Source organism: Oryzias melastigma, linkage group LG8 (genome assembly GCF_002922805.2).
Source record: "Oryzias melastigma strain HK-1 linkage group LG8, ASM292280v2, whole genome shotgun sequence".
Classification (NCBI taxonomy): Eukaryota; Metazoa; Chordata; class Actinopteri; order Beloniformes; family Adrianichthyidae; genus Oryzias; species Oryzias melastigma.
The window spans coordinates 24,469,125-24,482,808 of record NC_050519.1 but is presented as its reverse complement, the minus strand read 5'-3'; the positions used below and the strand labels follow the sequence as shown (position 1 = coordinate 24,482,808).

The window sequence follows — 13,684 nt, the reverse complement described above, 5'->3', positions numbered from 1 at the left end:
TCATTTCAAGTCCAACGGTGCATCTAGAAAGCTGGACAAAAGGGTGAGAAGCAGGAGATTCTTTTAACCCTTGAAGGTCCACATGACCCCATCCTTACATTGACATGTTATCCTCCTACGACAAAGGTGAACGAAGAGGGACAGGATTTCATTGTCTGGCATGGACAACAGTAAAAATCAAAAACCATTGAAAAAGAAAGGTCACGATGTTGTCTTGTGGGTTTCAGATGACTCCTCTCCCAACGTAACATGCCTCGGATAGCACAGAGACTTTATTGAAGGTTGATGTCTAACATTCATGGTACATTACTGCCATCTGCTGTAGGAACAGAGAGTGAGATCTCAATAACCACAACGAATTTCTCCTTTCTGAACCACTTGCATTTAGAAAACTCATTAACAGTAAAAGTCAAAAAATGGTTTAAAAATGAAATAAATCAGTAATCGATGCAGGAAAATAGCATTTGGATTGAGACGTGGTAGATTTATTTTACTCGAAGGTTAAAACAGCTATCACAGCAGACAACACACATGATTGAGCAAAATCTGATCAACCATCACCCAGTCCAATGTGTGGAAACACTTTGGAAAATAGCAACAAAATCTAGCACTTCCTGCAGCCTCACGGCCATCAAAGTCAGGGAAGGGCTTAAAAACATAAGAGGGATTTTTTTTTCTGTCGCGACTAAAAATTTCATTGTGGCATTTCTACTCATTTTTTGAATGAAGTTCCTGACAAATTCCTTCATTGTGATTCCTGGTTCTGACTGTTGAAAAGGGGAAACCCCAAAGAGCAGCAGCAGTATGTGCATTACTCATTTACCGTACATACCACAATCAAAAACACAAAATCTTTAACATACTGTAACTTTTCCACCGTCAACATGATAATTCCAGTAGATTCAGAAGGAGCAAAGCAGCTCGTCAATGAAATCCATCCAGCAACTGTCTATTGAGGGCAGGGTGGAGAGTTTGTCAGTCCATCAGAGGACGTGCTTGTCCACCTTTGTGTGGTTATGTACACACAAACAAATAAATAGATTACTGCACACACAACACCTATTACCACGTCAAGAGTTTGACATTACTTTGAAAAATACATTTGTATTTGATGTGGGTGTTACAGACAAACCGTTAGAAATGTTGTTGCCGTTCCTGGTATTTGTGTCTGAGCAGAAGTCCACTCTCACAGCAGTGAGGCTCAATGACAGTCTTCACCTGCTCACAGGTGATCCAAACTCTGAAATACCTTTATAAAATAATAAGAGTAAGAGTAATCTTGTCACTCCAGACTTTTACTTTGAGTAGATTCGTGACAAATTACCTGATCTTTCATATTCTTCTCTGCTTAGTGAAAGCTTCAATGATTTGAAGTGGAGTCACTTTCATTTGGTTCAATAGTTTATCACAGGGGGTCAAACTCAACCGTACAGGGAACCAAAATCCAAAACACACCTTAGGTCGCGGGTCGAGCAGGATAAACATTTATTGAACACCGTAAAATTATTTTGTTTAATTTAAAACTGCAGCTTTTTAAAATAATAATAAATAATAAAAACTTAGGAATATTATTCCAAAGTAAATCAACTTAAACCTTAAATATCTTTTAACATTTTACTCTCCATAAAAATATTTTTTGTCATTTTGTTATCAACTACAATAACAAAAAAACATGAATCCAAGATGAAGGGTGGGCCTTGATCCCCCCCAAAAAAGAAAACATCTTTTTCTTGTTTAGCTGAAAGTCAGACATCCAGAAAGGTTGGATTAAGTATTTTACGTTTTTCCTCGTTTAGAATCAAAACTTTTGAAAAGCTTTTGTGAACGTGGGACTGTGGAGAAGCGGATGTGGGCCGGCTCCCCTCAGTTAAAGGTCTTACCTCAGGGGAGTCGCCGCTGTGACTGAAGCCTGGGGTTTTATTGTGAAATTTCGCACCGGAAGGGGCGCTCTCCCGCAGCTCAGACCGCGCGCGTGCCTCCGTATAAGTGCGCGTTCGGCCTCTGCCGCCTTCATTTGAGCCCGGTCATGTCGAACAACAGCGCCGCCAACAGCAGCCTCGTCATCGCCCAGAAGGCAGTGAAGCAGCTCCGTCTGGAGGCCAGCGTCCGGAGGATCAAGGTGAGACCTCGGAACCGGGAGCCGAACTTTGCCGCTCGCCGCTCCGGAGCCGCGCCTCCGCGAGCGCCTGCGCGGAAGGGAAGCCCCGAGTTTACTGAAAACTTCCAAATTCACGTTGAAGTTTTTAAGGCAACTAAAACCTTTCCCGAAAACCGAAGTTGAGTTTCTTCAAAACAAAAGTTGAAGCAAAGAGAGGCGCGGGAGCGGTCATGAGACTGCTCTTATTTACATTTCATGCCTGTGGGATTTGAAAGGCTTTTAGTGTTATTTCCGTGTGTTCCCAGACAGAGCTGCGGCTGTTGCAGCAGCACACTGAGCGCTTTGTTGACTGTACTGCTGTGTGACTGGGCGGCTGCTTATTTTAGAACAGGAGTCAAACCAGTTCCAAGTGTGTGTCCCTGCAGGAACGACTTTCCAGAAAAAAAGGGTCACAAGTTTCAGCCGGTCAGCAGATTTCACAGATAAAGAAGACTATGAAGCAGCAGCTGGAAGAAAAGCTGTTTCCAGAATAGAGGAAAACAGAGAAACCTCTTCAAATATCTGACAGTTAAAGTTACAAAACTGGTCAAATAAGGATGACAAGGCTGCAGTATATCCGGGAAATCTGGTGCAGAAGATCAGAAACATCTCAAAAGCAAAGATTCTGTCCACATGGATTCACGGTCTCAGAGCGGTTCCACTCCATCCTGGAGCCACAGCTGGCTCCTGCTCTGCCAGCTGAAGTTTCATGTAACCAGGAGTGTCAAAGTCAATCCCACGAAGGGCCAAAATCCAAACACACCTGAGGGTCGAGGGCCGAACAGGAGAAACATTTAAAACTACATTTTAAAACTTTAAAACCATAACTTTTTAACATACTATGAACTAGATATACAGCATTACCTCAATCATGCTAGTGGGAAGGCCACTGGAACCTGCAGAAGAAAGAATATTCAACCTCGGGCTACTCCACCTGGACTCAAGTGTGATTTAGGTTAGAAAAAAACAAAAAAACCTTTTAATGGAAATATTCGGCCAATACTTTTGATTATTGAAAGAAAAGAAAACGTCCTTTGCTTGGATAAAATGGCATGATCACTATTGGAGCTCCAGGTATCTCCTACGGACCAACATGAAATATAGAGATCAACAGTGGTGCAGCTGTAAGGACTCATTCGGGTTCAAATCCCATCCATCCATCCATCCATCTTCCTGACCGCTTCTTCCCTTTCGGGGTCGCGGGGTTGCTGTGTGTAGTCGTGTAGTGTTTTTTTTAAATGCCTAATAAAAGGTAACTATTTAAAAACTGAAACAAAGTTTTGAATTTGAACTGTTGAAACCTAAAACACAGAATTTAAATCTGAAAATACTTAAGATTATTTTAGAATAGCAAAAAGTTTTGAACTTTTACATCTTTTTTCTTGGTCAAACACAAATATTTTTTTCAATTTGTTTTATTTGGGTTTCAAATAACATCGGCCCCAATTTAGCTCCATACGTTTGGTCCAGTTTTTACTGACCAAAACCCGGCAAGTCCCACCTTATTGTTGGGGAAAATACCATGAATATATGTTTTGTGACATTCATTTATAACATGTAGCTTTTAACCCTTTAATACCGGAGCTCCAGTGTTTATGGTCTTTTATTGATTTTGAAGGAGACTAGCAGCTGCAGCAAACGATTATTTTAATAGTCGACCGATTATTTTAATTTTAATAATCACCGATTATTTTTTCTGATTAGTGGACTAATCAGGTCATGAGTAAACTGGATGTAAAGGACACATCTTAACCATCATTAGCTTTAAACTAACTCTAAAAATAGACAATTAATACGATAGTTTATTAAACCTTTAATGAACCATGCAGCTTCTCTCCTTTTGTTGTTTCTGTTTTTGTTTCTGATGGGGTAGAGGCATTGACTGTAAAAATACTGGACTTCTCGACCCATGAGGTCCCCCATTGGAAATGCATTTCTTCCTCTCCTCGGGAAAGTAGGCCGCCACTTTCACCGTCACTTCCTGAAACGGATATCGCCATTCGCAAACAATCTCCAGCGATTGGTCTGAGTCATAGCTGAGTCATGGAATCTACAGGAAGTACTGTCGCCAATCAGGAGTGAGTTTATTGTGAATATAATAGGGCATTCAGCGGTATTTAAAATAAATAACCATCCTAACAAGTGAACAGCTGGATCTTTTTTCTGTTTGAAAATACGACCAGGTCCTTTCAAGTTTGTCTCGCGCTCCTCAGACGGCTGCGTCTAATTCAGGCTGAAGCTGGAAAAGTGCAGCGAAGATTAAACTTTGGTAGATTTTATGCGCATATATGCAACTTATAATTTATAAGCTACAACCAAAACAGTGAAATAAAGAAAAATGAACGTTAAACAAACAAAAAAGTCCAAAGCACATAACCTCAGAGTGAAATCTATTTCTACAGAGTAAATCCTCATCTAAAAATGTCGACAGCATGCTCCTCTTGTTGTTTTAAACTGCTGCATCGGTACATTCCATTGAGGAAAACAACAGTAGGACAATGATTGGTACATTGTTGAATTGTAAAGTAGGTGTTAAAAGGTCTTCACGGACCCATTGATGAAGTCTGCTCCCATTGGCTACCCGTCATCTGTCAATCAAACCCCCCAGACGTTCAACGTCAGACCTACAAACGCTTATTGAGCCATCTGATTGGTCAATTTATAGATCTAATAACTTGTGATAATGTAAAAAAATCTTTAAAAAAAATTAGGATTAGAAAAAAGAAGTTAATCAGAAAGCAGCAGAGGAAGAATGATTATTCTAAGATATAAAATGACTGTGAAATAACTGTCTGTTTCTCAATGTAAGTCAATGGGACTTTGGCCTTTTTGGAACCCAGTGGTACTTCCTATATGGAACACGGAAGTAGGGGGGCTTGCGCTGTCCAGTTATTTTATATACAGTCTATGGGTAGAGGTTGCAGGGATGCACAGAAACATTTAGCTAGCCTTAACAGTGTGGCCCCTCATTTTTACCATTATAGAGGATCGTCTTTTTTAGCTTTTTTTGCTCTCTGTTTGCGCTAATGTTATCTTAGCTTAGCTTACCTATACAATGGTCCCTCTTCATCATCATACTCAGTCACCACGTGGTTCCTCTTTAGGTGTTCATACATCAGACACCATTTTTCAAGAAATACGCATGCACAGAATCAAGAATTGCGCACACATAAATCCAAAGTTATGCACAAATCCTGAATTGTACACGCACAAATTGGAGTGAGTCTATTTTCTCTCCACAGTTGTTCTGGTACCTGAGTCTTTCTGTAACTCGCTGTGACATCACGACTGACACGGATTAGCACTACTGCGCATGTGTGTCAAAGACAATGGCAGATGTGGCATTAGAAAGAGTGCACCGTAGTTTTGAGGTAAAATAATTAACAAAACTACATAAATGACTAATAGACTATTAAATTAGTCGTCGACTATTTCAATAGTCTATAGACCCTTTTCTCATCACACATCGCCGTTCAGGTGCAGAGTCGCTTCTGGTGTCTACGGTTTAGAACGTAGCTAACAGCTGAACGCTGTTTAAAGCAATTTACCTGAATAATAAAAGGTAATCTAACCAATTGTAATTGAAATGTGTACAATATTTATTGAATAAATGACCTACCTGGTTGTATTAGTTTCCTCCTCTGAGATCATTCATAAATCAAAGTATAAATATCAGTAATCCTGTCTGCAATCAGAACAGCAGATCAGCTGATCCACAAATTCCTCTGGATGATATTAAACCAGTCGTGGATTATTTCTCTCTGACAACCCGGTTAAAGTTAGACAAAGGTTACAAGAACTTCACTGACTGCTGCTTGTTTAATTATGAAGATAATTATGATTTTATTCTTTTAATCTGTGCTAATGCTAACACCAGCATTAGCTTTGTCTATGAGATGTGGAGCTGCAGAAGATCTTTTCTCACCAGTTCAGAGTTTCCTAACTGTCCGTTCTCACATAATCCTGTAAACAGATCAAAAGTCAAACAATTCCAGTGTGTCTGAGATTAAAGTCAAACTTATTCCTGTTGTAATGTTTTCTCCTGCGGTCAGTGAGCTGCTGTTAGCTCAGCCGTGGTTCTAACATCACTCCTCTTTGATTTTGGTCATAACTGTGTCTGATCGCCAGGAAAATAAATGATCAAATTAATTTAAAACTGTTGCCAAAAATATGAAACTGACTATTTCCATGTAATGTTCTAAAATACATTCACCTGGAGAGGATTTTTTTTCTACTTGGCCGCTCTTATTTTGAAAGCTGAAGCTTCGTGGCTCAATAGCTGCTCTGAACATTTTCACTGAATCAAACCATTCCTGTTTTTACAGTTATGCCTAAAATATCCTGTAAAACAACAAGTACATTTATCCTTGGAAGAGATTAAAATGTGTACATAATGCAGAGATGTGCGTCTTTGTCTTTGTCTTAAATGTGGACAACCAGAATTTCTATCAGTTTCTGAGCTGATCATATTAAAATATGTGCAAATAACATCAGCCAAAATAGAACCTGATAGAATATCTGCTCAAATGAAAGGTTGATACTTTCAATAAAACATCAAATATTGAAGGATTATTCAAATTTGTATTTAGATTTGTGAATGATCTAAGACAGGAAATGAAAATACAGTTCAGCAGGACATCCATGAAATAAATATTGTACATTCTTTTGTCTAAATTAATAAGGTTACGGGCTGCACGGTGGCGCAGTGGTTAGCGCTCTTGCCTCACAGCGAGAAGGCCCCGGTTCGAATCCCGGCTGGGACCTTTCTGTGTGGAGTTTGCATGTTCTCCCCGTGCATGCGTGGGTTTTCACCGGGGACTCCGGCTTCCTCCCACCGTCCAAAAACATGCTTCATAGGTTAATTGGTGACTCTAAATTGCCCCTAGGTGTGAATGTGAGAGTGAATGTGTGTGTGATTGAGGCCCTGTGACAGACTGGAGACCTGTCCAGGGTGAACCCCGCCTTCGCCCATCAGTAGCCGGGATAGGCTCCAGCACCCCGCGACCCCGGAAGGGAAGAAGCAATCAGGAAAATGAATGGATGAATGATAAGGTTACCGTTTATTATTTATGTAAAATTGTGTCAAACAGCGTTCAGCTTTCATCTTTGCCATTCTAAATGTGAACGCCAGAAGTAACTACTCACTGACGTCACAGAGAAAAGAGTCTATTGGTCGTCGACTAATTGTGGCAGCTCTAAACTGAACCAAAACAGCCACCGTAGCTGGTGGTCATGTGATGCAGAGTAGGAAAGGAGAAACCAATGAGCCGTGGAGAAGCGTGGAGCAACGATAATACCCAGCAGTTCATTCAAATGAGTGCAGGCTCATTAAACACAACACGCTGTTTTCCTGAGACTGTCATAAATCAGAGAATTATCCGAGAACCTCATCACCTTCTCAGTCGTCTCCTCAGTACCCGTCTTGCAGCATGGCTCCACTGTACCAAAGCAGTAAAACCTGTTGTACCCGACCTTGATATAAAGTTTGAGTGAATGAACTATTCTGACAAGGACTGCACAGTGAAGGACTTCTATTGTTCTTTCTTTTGTTGCTTTGCCCCGCCCTCATAATTCCCGGCCAATGACTGAAGAGATCTTATGTCACATGGTTTTGTTCACAAGCTTTGGTTCAGAACAGAAAAGTCTGCGAGACAGCAGTCTGAATACACACCACATGCGAGCTTCAGGACTCGGTCCAGACGCTGGACTAAATATTTTATGAACTGAGGTGAAAATATTTATTTTGTCACTAAGCGTGACTGAACTGTCATCATAGCTTGTTTGTGGTTCTGGAACTGGACAGCGGTGGACGTGGCGGCCTGATGACCACCGTGATGAGCACAGCAAACGGAGCAGGAGCAGCGACAGACTGTTAGGGAGCTGGTTTGGTTCTTGGTGATGGTTCTGGCTCGCCTGTCACAGCGGCACCACCAATGCAGTCAGCTGGAGGAGGACATCAGAACCATGTCCAGACCAGTCCAAATAGAATCCAGCTTTACCCTGGTGCCCCCCTGACTGGGCCAGTGTTTGGACTGGGACAGGAAGGAAATCATAAATTCTTGGCTATTCTTGGCTCAGACGTTGCTGTAGCAGCATTTCTGCACTCTCAGAACTTCTCTCCTTTCCCTCTGAGTTTATCACAACTTTCACATCCAATTATTTTTTTTAGAAAAAGGTTATCTTGTGATAACTATTGATTTTTTCAAATATATATTCAGCTATTTAGAAAATCCTTTCTTCTGTTTTCCTTCCAGCATCATGAGTTCAGGAATTGCTTACAAGAGAAAGACTTCTCCCTCTGATGTAGTGATGCAGCAGATTCTTCCTGAACACTGTTGTTGAGTGAGAGACACCAATGAAGGATCTCCGCTCACACAGCACGAGGCTCAAACTATCCTGATGTGGATTATTCAAACCCTAATTATTTTAATTATTATTTATTCAAATTATTTCTACCAAAGTACTTTGTACTACGGAGAGAAAAGAGTTCAATCTGACTCGCTGTGCACACCTGTTAGTGTGTGTGTGGGGGTGTGTGTGTGTGTGTGAGCGATTGTGTGGGCGATTGGGTGTGTGTGTGTGTGTGTGTGTGCGTGAGCGATTGTGTGGGTGGGTGTGTTGCTGTGTGTGTGTATAAGGTGATTGCTGCGTAATTTTTAAAGATTTGTATGTGTAGTTATTTTTAATTAGGGGTGTGTATTGGTAATAGTCTGGCGATATGACACGTATCCCGATACACGTCTCACGATACGATATGTATCGCGATATTTCTCAAGACTGTACCTGAACAATTTTCTCTTCATTTTTAGAGTATGACTTGAATTGAATCTACCTGAATTTTAATGTCTGTCAGTGTAAAAAATGGTAAAATTAATTTTTTTTTAATGATCACAGCATAAAAACAGCAACTGTATCTCATGCACAAGTTGCTTTTATCCAGAAATTCATGCTGCTTTTCTTTTGGTAAATTACGAAATATTTGTTTTTAATGGAACACTCAATATTGTCTGAATATTTTTCAATATAAGTAAAAATAGAATGAATGTCCTTTAACTAATACGTTTCCAAAAGTGTGATTACACGATTTCTAAATCTAGAATTTAAACTGTTCATAAACCTGAACAGATGCTTCAAAAACAAACCAGTTCTTTCCAGAAACATTCCAGTGTGATGATGGGATGAATGAGGCTAACAGGCTTTATTTACATGACAGTCAGCACTGCAGCTCAAGTTTTCTCAAGTAAATGTCTATTTCACTGCTAATCACTACTACATTACTCACATCACTCTGATCCATCAGGTCTCTGAACTAGAATCTATAGCTGTGAAGTTCAGCAGAACTTCTGCTGCAGCTCCACTGCTCATTCTTATCTGAGCCACTATGTTGTAATTTAAAGTTGTGCGTGTGTAAATTTTATTTTGCTTTTTAAAATTTAGTAATTTTTGTACATGTGCATAGACATATGTAGGTATACACAGTCAAGCACAAAAGGTATTATATGAGTTACAAATCAGGAATTACACAAATGGGATGGAACTCTTTTCTCTCCATACACACTTCCTGTTCTTCATGAGCTAGAGTCTCACAGGTGTCAAACTCCAGGCCGAGAGGGCCGCTGTCCTACGTGTTCTTCAGCTTACCTGCCATTGTAGCTTTTCATTGTCAAAACACACCTGATCCAGGTAATGAGCAGCAAGTAGGGCCAGGTTTCAGAGAACCCAGCAGAATGCCGGCCCTCGAGGCCTGTAGTCTGACACCTCTGAGCTAGATGAATGGTTTGAGTGCATTTACCTGAGCTGCACCTGTCTGCACGTCTGCGTTAGTCATGTTTGAATGGAGCCGTCCTGAGCTCAGACCTGTCAACACAATGTGATTCTGATTTTCTAATCTTCACCGTTACTTTGGCACCATCCTGATGTTACCATCTATATCTTTGTTACTATTTCACGTGAACATCTAAGTATGTCTGTTGTGCTCCACTTTACTGAGGAAATGAAGGAATAAAAATGCTTACAGTCTAGAATACACAGAGGAAATCTACATTGAAAGTTTAGAAATGGAGAGTGCCTCCATGCACACGGCACCGCAGCCTTTTGAGGTCAGTGTGTCAGAGGGGAGTAAGGAGAAGGGTCACGTAGGTCTGTGTGGGATAAAGCATTCAACGCTATCGTTTTCCTGGGCATCAGATTCCTGCGTCCCGAGGGCAAATGCTGTATGCACACCATTGACTGAATCTGAGCACTGGACTGAGTGGCGCTCCTCCTGGTATTCCAGGAAGCCAAAATCCCATAGACTGATATAGAGAAATAAACAGCTGTTACTCAGTTATTCTATTGGTCTGAATAAACATTCTTGCTTTAATAGCTTTTTTTTTAGCATCTTGATAATCCTCTTTTTTTCTTATTGTAAGTTATTTGCGCTATAAACCGACCAATCAGATGCCTCAATAAAGCCTGTGGTGCGTGCTGGCCCTCACTTCGAATGTTTGACTGACAGATTCTCCTGAGCTGCTTTCAGTGGGAGGGGTGTGGACTCCCAACAAGCTTACTTCTGATTGGTGACAGTAGTTGCCATAGAAGCGTGACTCAGACCGACTCGGACCAACCACTGTCGTCTGGTTCCAACATGGCGACGTCCATACCATGGAAAAATTGTGCCAGAATTAGCTTAATTTTGCTGGAATCAAAAGTAAGGCATTTTCTATGGGTGATGTCACACTTGCTCAGTCCAGTTCTCTTGTACAGTCAAAGCGTCTTACTGACATCATTTGGGTTCAACATGTTGGTGGCCATATTACAAAAAATGGCGACGGAATTGACTTCATTTGACTTCAGTTTGACTTTCATTTTCTGAGTGAGGTCATATTCACTCAGTCCAGTTCTCATGTACAGTCAGTCGTTGTGGATACACTGCTTTTAGGTCACCAATGACAAATTTGAACTCCTTCTGCAGTGCCCAGCACCAAATACATAAAACCTCCTTATAAACTTTCCCTTTTTTATTTGTCCCCATGAAGACCTCGACGTTTACCAAACTAAAGCTGCTTTGGTGCATTTGGTGCTAATTGTTTACAGTGGAAAATTCTCTCTTTTTCTTTGTGTGTTTGCAGGTTTCTCAGGCTGCCACAGAACTGAAGAACTTCTGTTTGCAGAACGCTCACAAAGACCCGCTGCTGATGGGGGTGCCCTCCAGCGACAATCCATTCAGACCTCCCAAGTCATGTGTCCTGCTCTGACGCTGCAGCACTGTCCTCTCACGCGCTCCTTTCCATCCCGAGAGAAGCTAGCATGCTGTGTGTTTGTGGAGCATCATGCATACTCGTGTCCATCCTGTGTACTAACTCTGCTGCTGCACAGCCCCCCCGCTGCAGATTACCGGACTGAAAGACCAGCATCCCACTGAATGTCAGTCACATAAAGTTTATTTCATTTGCTGAGCATCTTTAACGTCAGTAGGATTTAAATCACGACAATGATTGAGGCTTAACATTTTCTTCTGGATCCACATCAGCTGTTCTGCAATTTTTTAACAAAGTTTGTTGAAGCAAAAAACAAACAACAAAAGTAACAAGTGTTTTGATAAAGGATTTCAACTTTGAAAATGTTGTCAAATGTAACCAGAGCTTTATCTGATGCCAGAACTAAACCTGGTTTGACCTTAGAAGGAAGTGGTGGTTTGTGTTTCTTGAAATGCATCAGGAATCATCATAGATGTCCCTGTATATTATCATCACATATTTTGTCTGTCTTTGCAGCACACTGCCAAAATGCAACACAAATTAAAGTGATGCCACACTATCCTCTATTCTCTGTTCATTTTTCTCTGATAAACACTAAATATGGTGTACCCCAGGGGTCTGTTTCAGGCCCTCTTTTATTTTCGCTTCCCCCGCTGCCACTGGGTCCAGTTTCAAATGTCTTTCCACTGCTACCCAGATGACGTCTCGACCTACCTGGTAGAGCTGAGTGTCTTGAGAAACGCCTAGAAGACATTAAATCCCGGCTTGAGCTGAACTTCCTCTGTCTAAACGGAAACTAAGCAGAGGTTTTAGTGTTCGTATAAACTGACAGGTTGTGGTGTTGACCTCCTCCACCCTTCCAACACTCAAATTATTAGGAATCTTGGGGTAAATTTTGACATCTGACAAACAGGTCAGTTCAGTACTAGTGCTGCCACAAACGGTTATTTTAATGGTCGACAAATAAGGTCATATGCAAACTGGATGTAAAGCACACATCTTAACCACCATTAGCTTTAAACTAGCTACAAACTAGATATATAGGATCACCTGTGATAATCCTAGTGTGAATGCTGGAAGCTGAATTTGGCTGCTGAAGATGCTAGTGCTGAAAATACTGGAAGTGATTCCTGAAATCACTGAAGCTAATAGCTGAATTTGTTGAAGCTAATAGCTAAAATCAATGAAGCCCAAAATATCTGCAAAAGAAAAGTTAGCCAAAACAACTAGCATACAGCTGAAGTATTGGCTAATCTCCAAATTGGATTAAAAAAAACCTTAATAAATCCCAAAATGGTCCATAAATCCAGAAGAATGTCATAACTTTCAACATTACTACACTCTGACTCCATATAATATAAAGTAACGACTAATTGACTATTAAATTAGCTGTTGAGTATTTTAAAAGTCAATTAGTTGACAAATTGTGGGAATCCTATTCAGTAGTCGAGTCTATTTTTTATGACTCGAGGTTAATCATCAAGGTCGGGTCATATCTCCCTTAAAATGCCTTTGAATGAGAGAATCGTGCCTCCATTTTCTCCAGACTGGACTACTGTAAGAGTCTCTGGTGGTAAGGATGGAGCAGCCTCCGCTCTGCCGTCTCCAGATGGTCCAGGATTCAGAATACTTGTGTTTCCAGATGCTTGACTGGTCAGGCAGCTTTTTATCTTTATGAACTCCTCCTAGACGAGCCCTGGGACCTGAAGATTCAATGATTTCAGTGGGCCCTAGGACCCACTGACCCTGGGGAGATGGAGCCTTTTCAGCTGCCGATCCAAACCTTTGTGGACTCCTTCTCTGTGAGGTCAGATCCCTCAATGATCAGTCATTTTAGAAACTCCCCTGTAAACACCAGTAAACAGAATCAGGAGGTATTGTTATTTTCTTTTGCTGTTACTCTTTTATCTTCTTTTGATATATTTTACTTGTGCATCACTTTGGTTGCTTTGGCTTTTATAAGTCTTTTATAAAAGATGATTTTATTCTTAAAATACTCAGTTTTTTTTGTATTATTCATCTCTTTTATTTTGAGTTTTGAGAGACTCTAACAGTCATAACCGGTCAACAAATGAATCTGTTATACTTTAGAGGTCTGCTTATAAACTTCCTGTTGGTGAAATACAGACCAGGATTATTTCCTGCTATGCTTTTGTGTTTGAGAGTATTTATCTGTAAGATGATTCATACATTTCCGTGTGAAAATAAACTGGTTGAACGTAAAATTCTGGGTAAAAGAAAATACCAGCAAATCTATCAGTCTGGCTTAATGTTTCTATCACTGCTTCACCGTCACTTTGTGTGCTTG

General features: G+C 40.7%; 1 protein-coding gene across 1 annotated transcript; it reads left to right on the top strand.

Moving 5' to 3' along the window:
- The first annotated feature begins 1,917 nt into the window (after window positions 1–1,917).
- Window positions 1,918–11,935, top strand: LOC112145888 (guanine nucleotide-binding protein G(I)/G(S)/G(O) subunit gamma-10). Its single transcript, XM_024271366.2, has 2 exons — window positions 1,918–2,119; window positions 11,248–11,935. The coding sequence occupies exons 1-2, from the start codon at window positions 2,027–2,029 to the stop codon at window positions 11,371–11,373; spliced, it is 219 nt and encodes a 72-aa protein (XP_024127134.1). The 5' UTR covers window positions 1,918–2,026; the 3' UTR covers window positions 11,374–11,935.
- The last annotated feature ends 1,749 nt before the right edge of the window (window positions 11,936–13,684 follow it).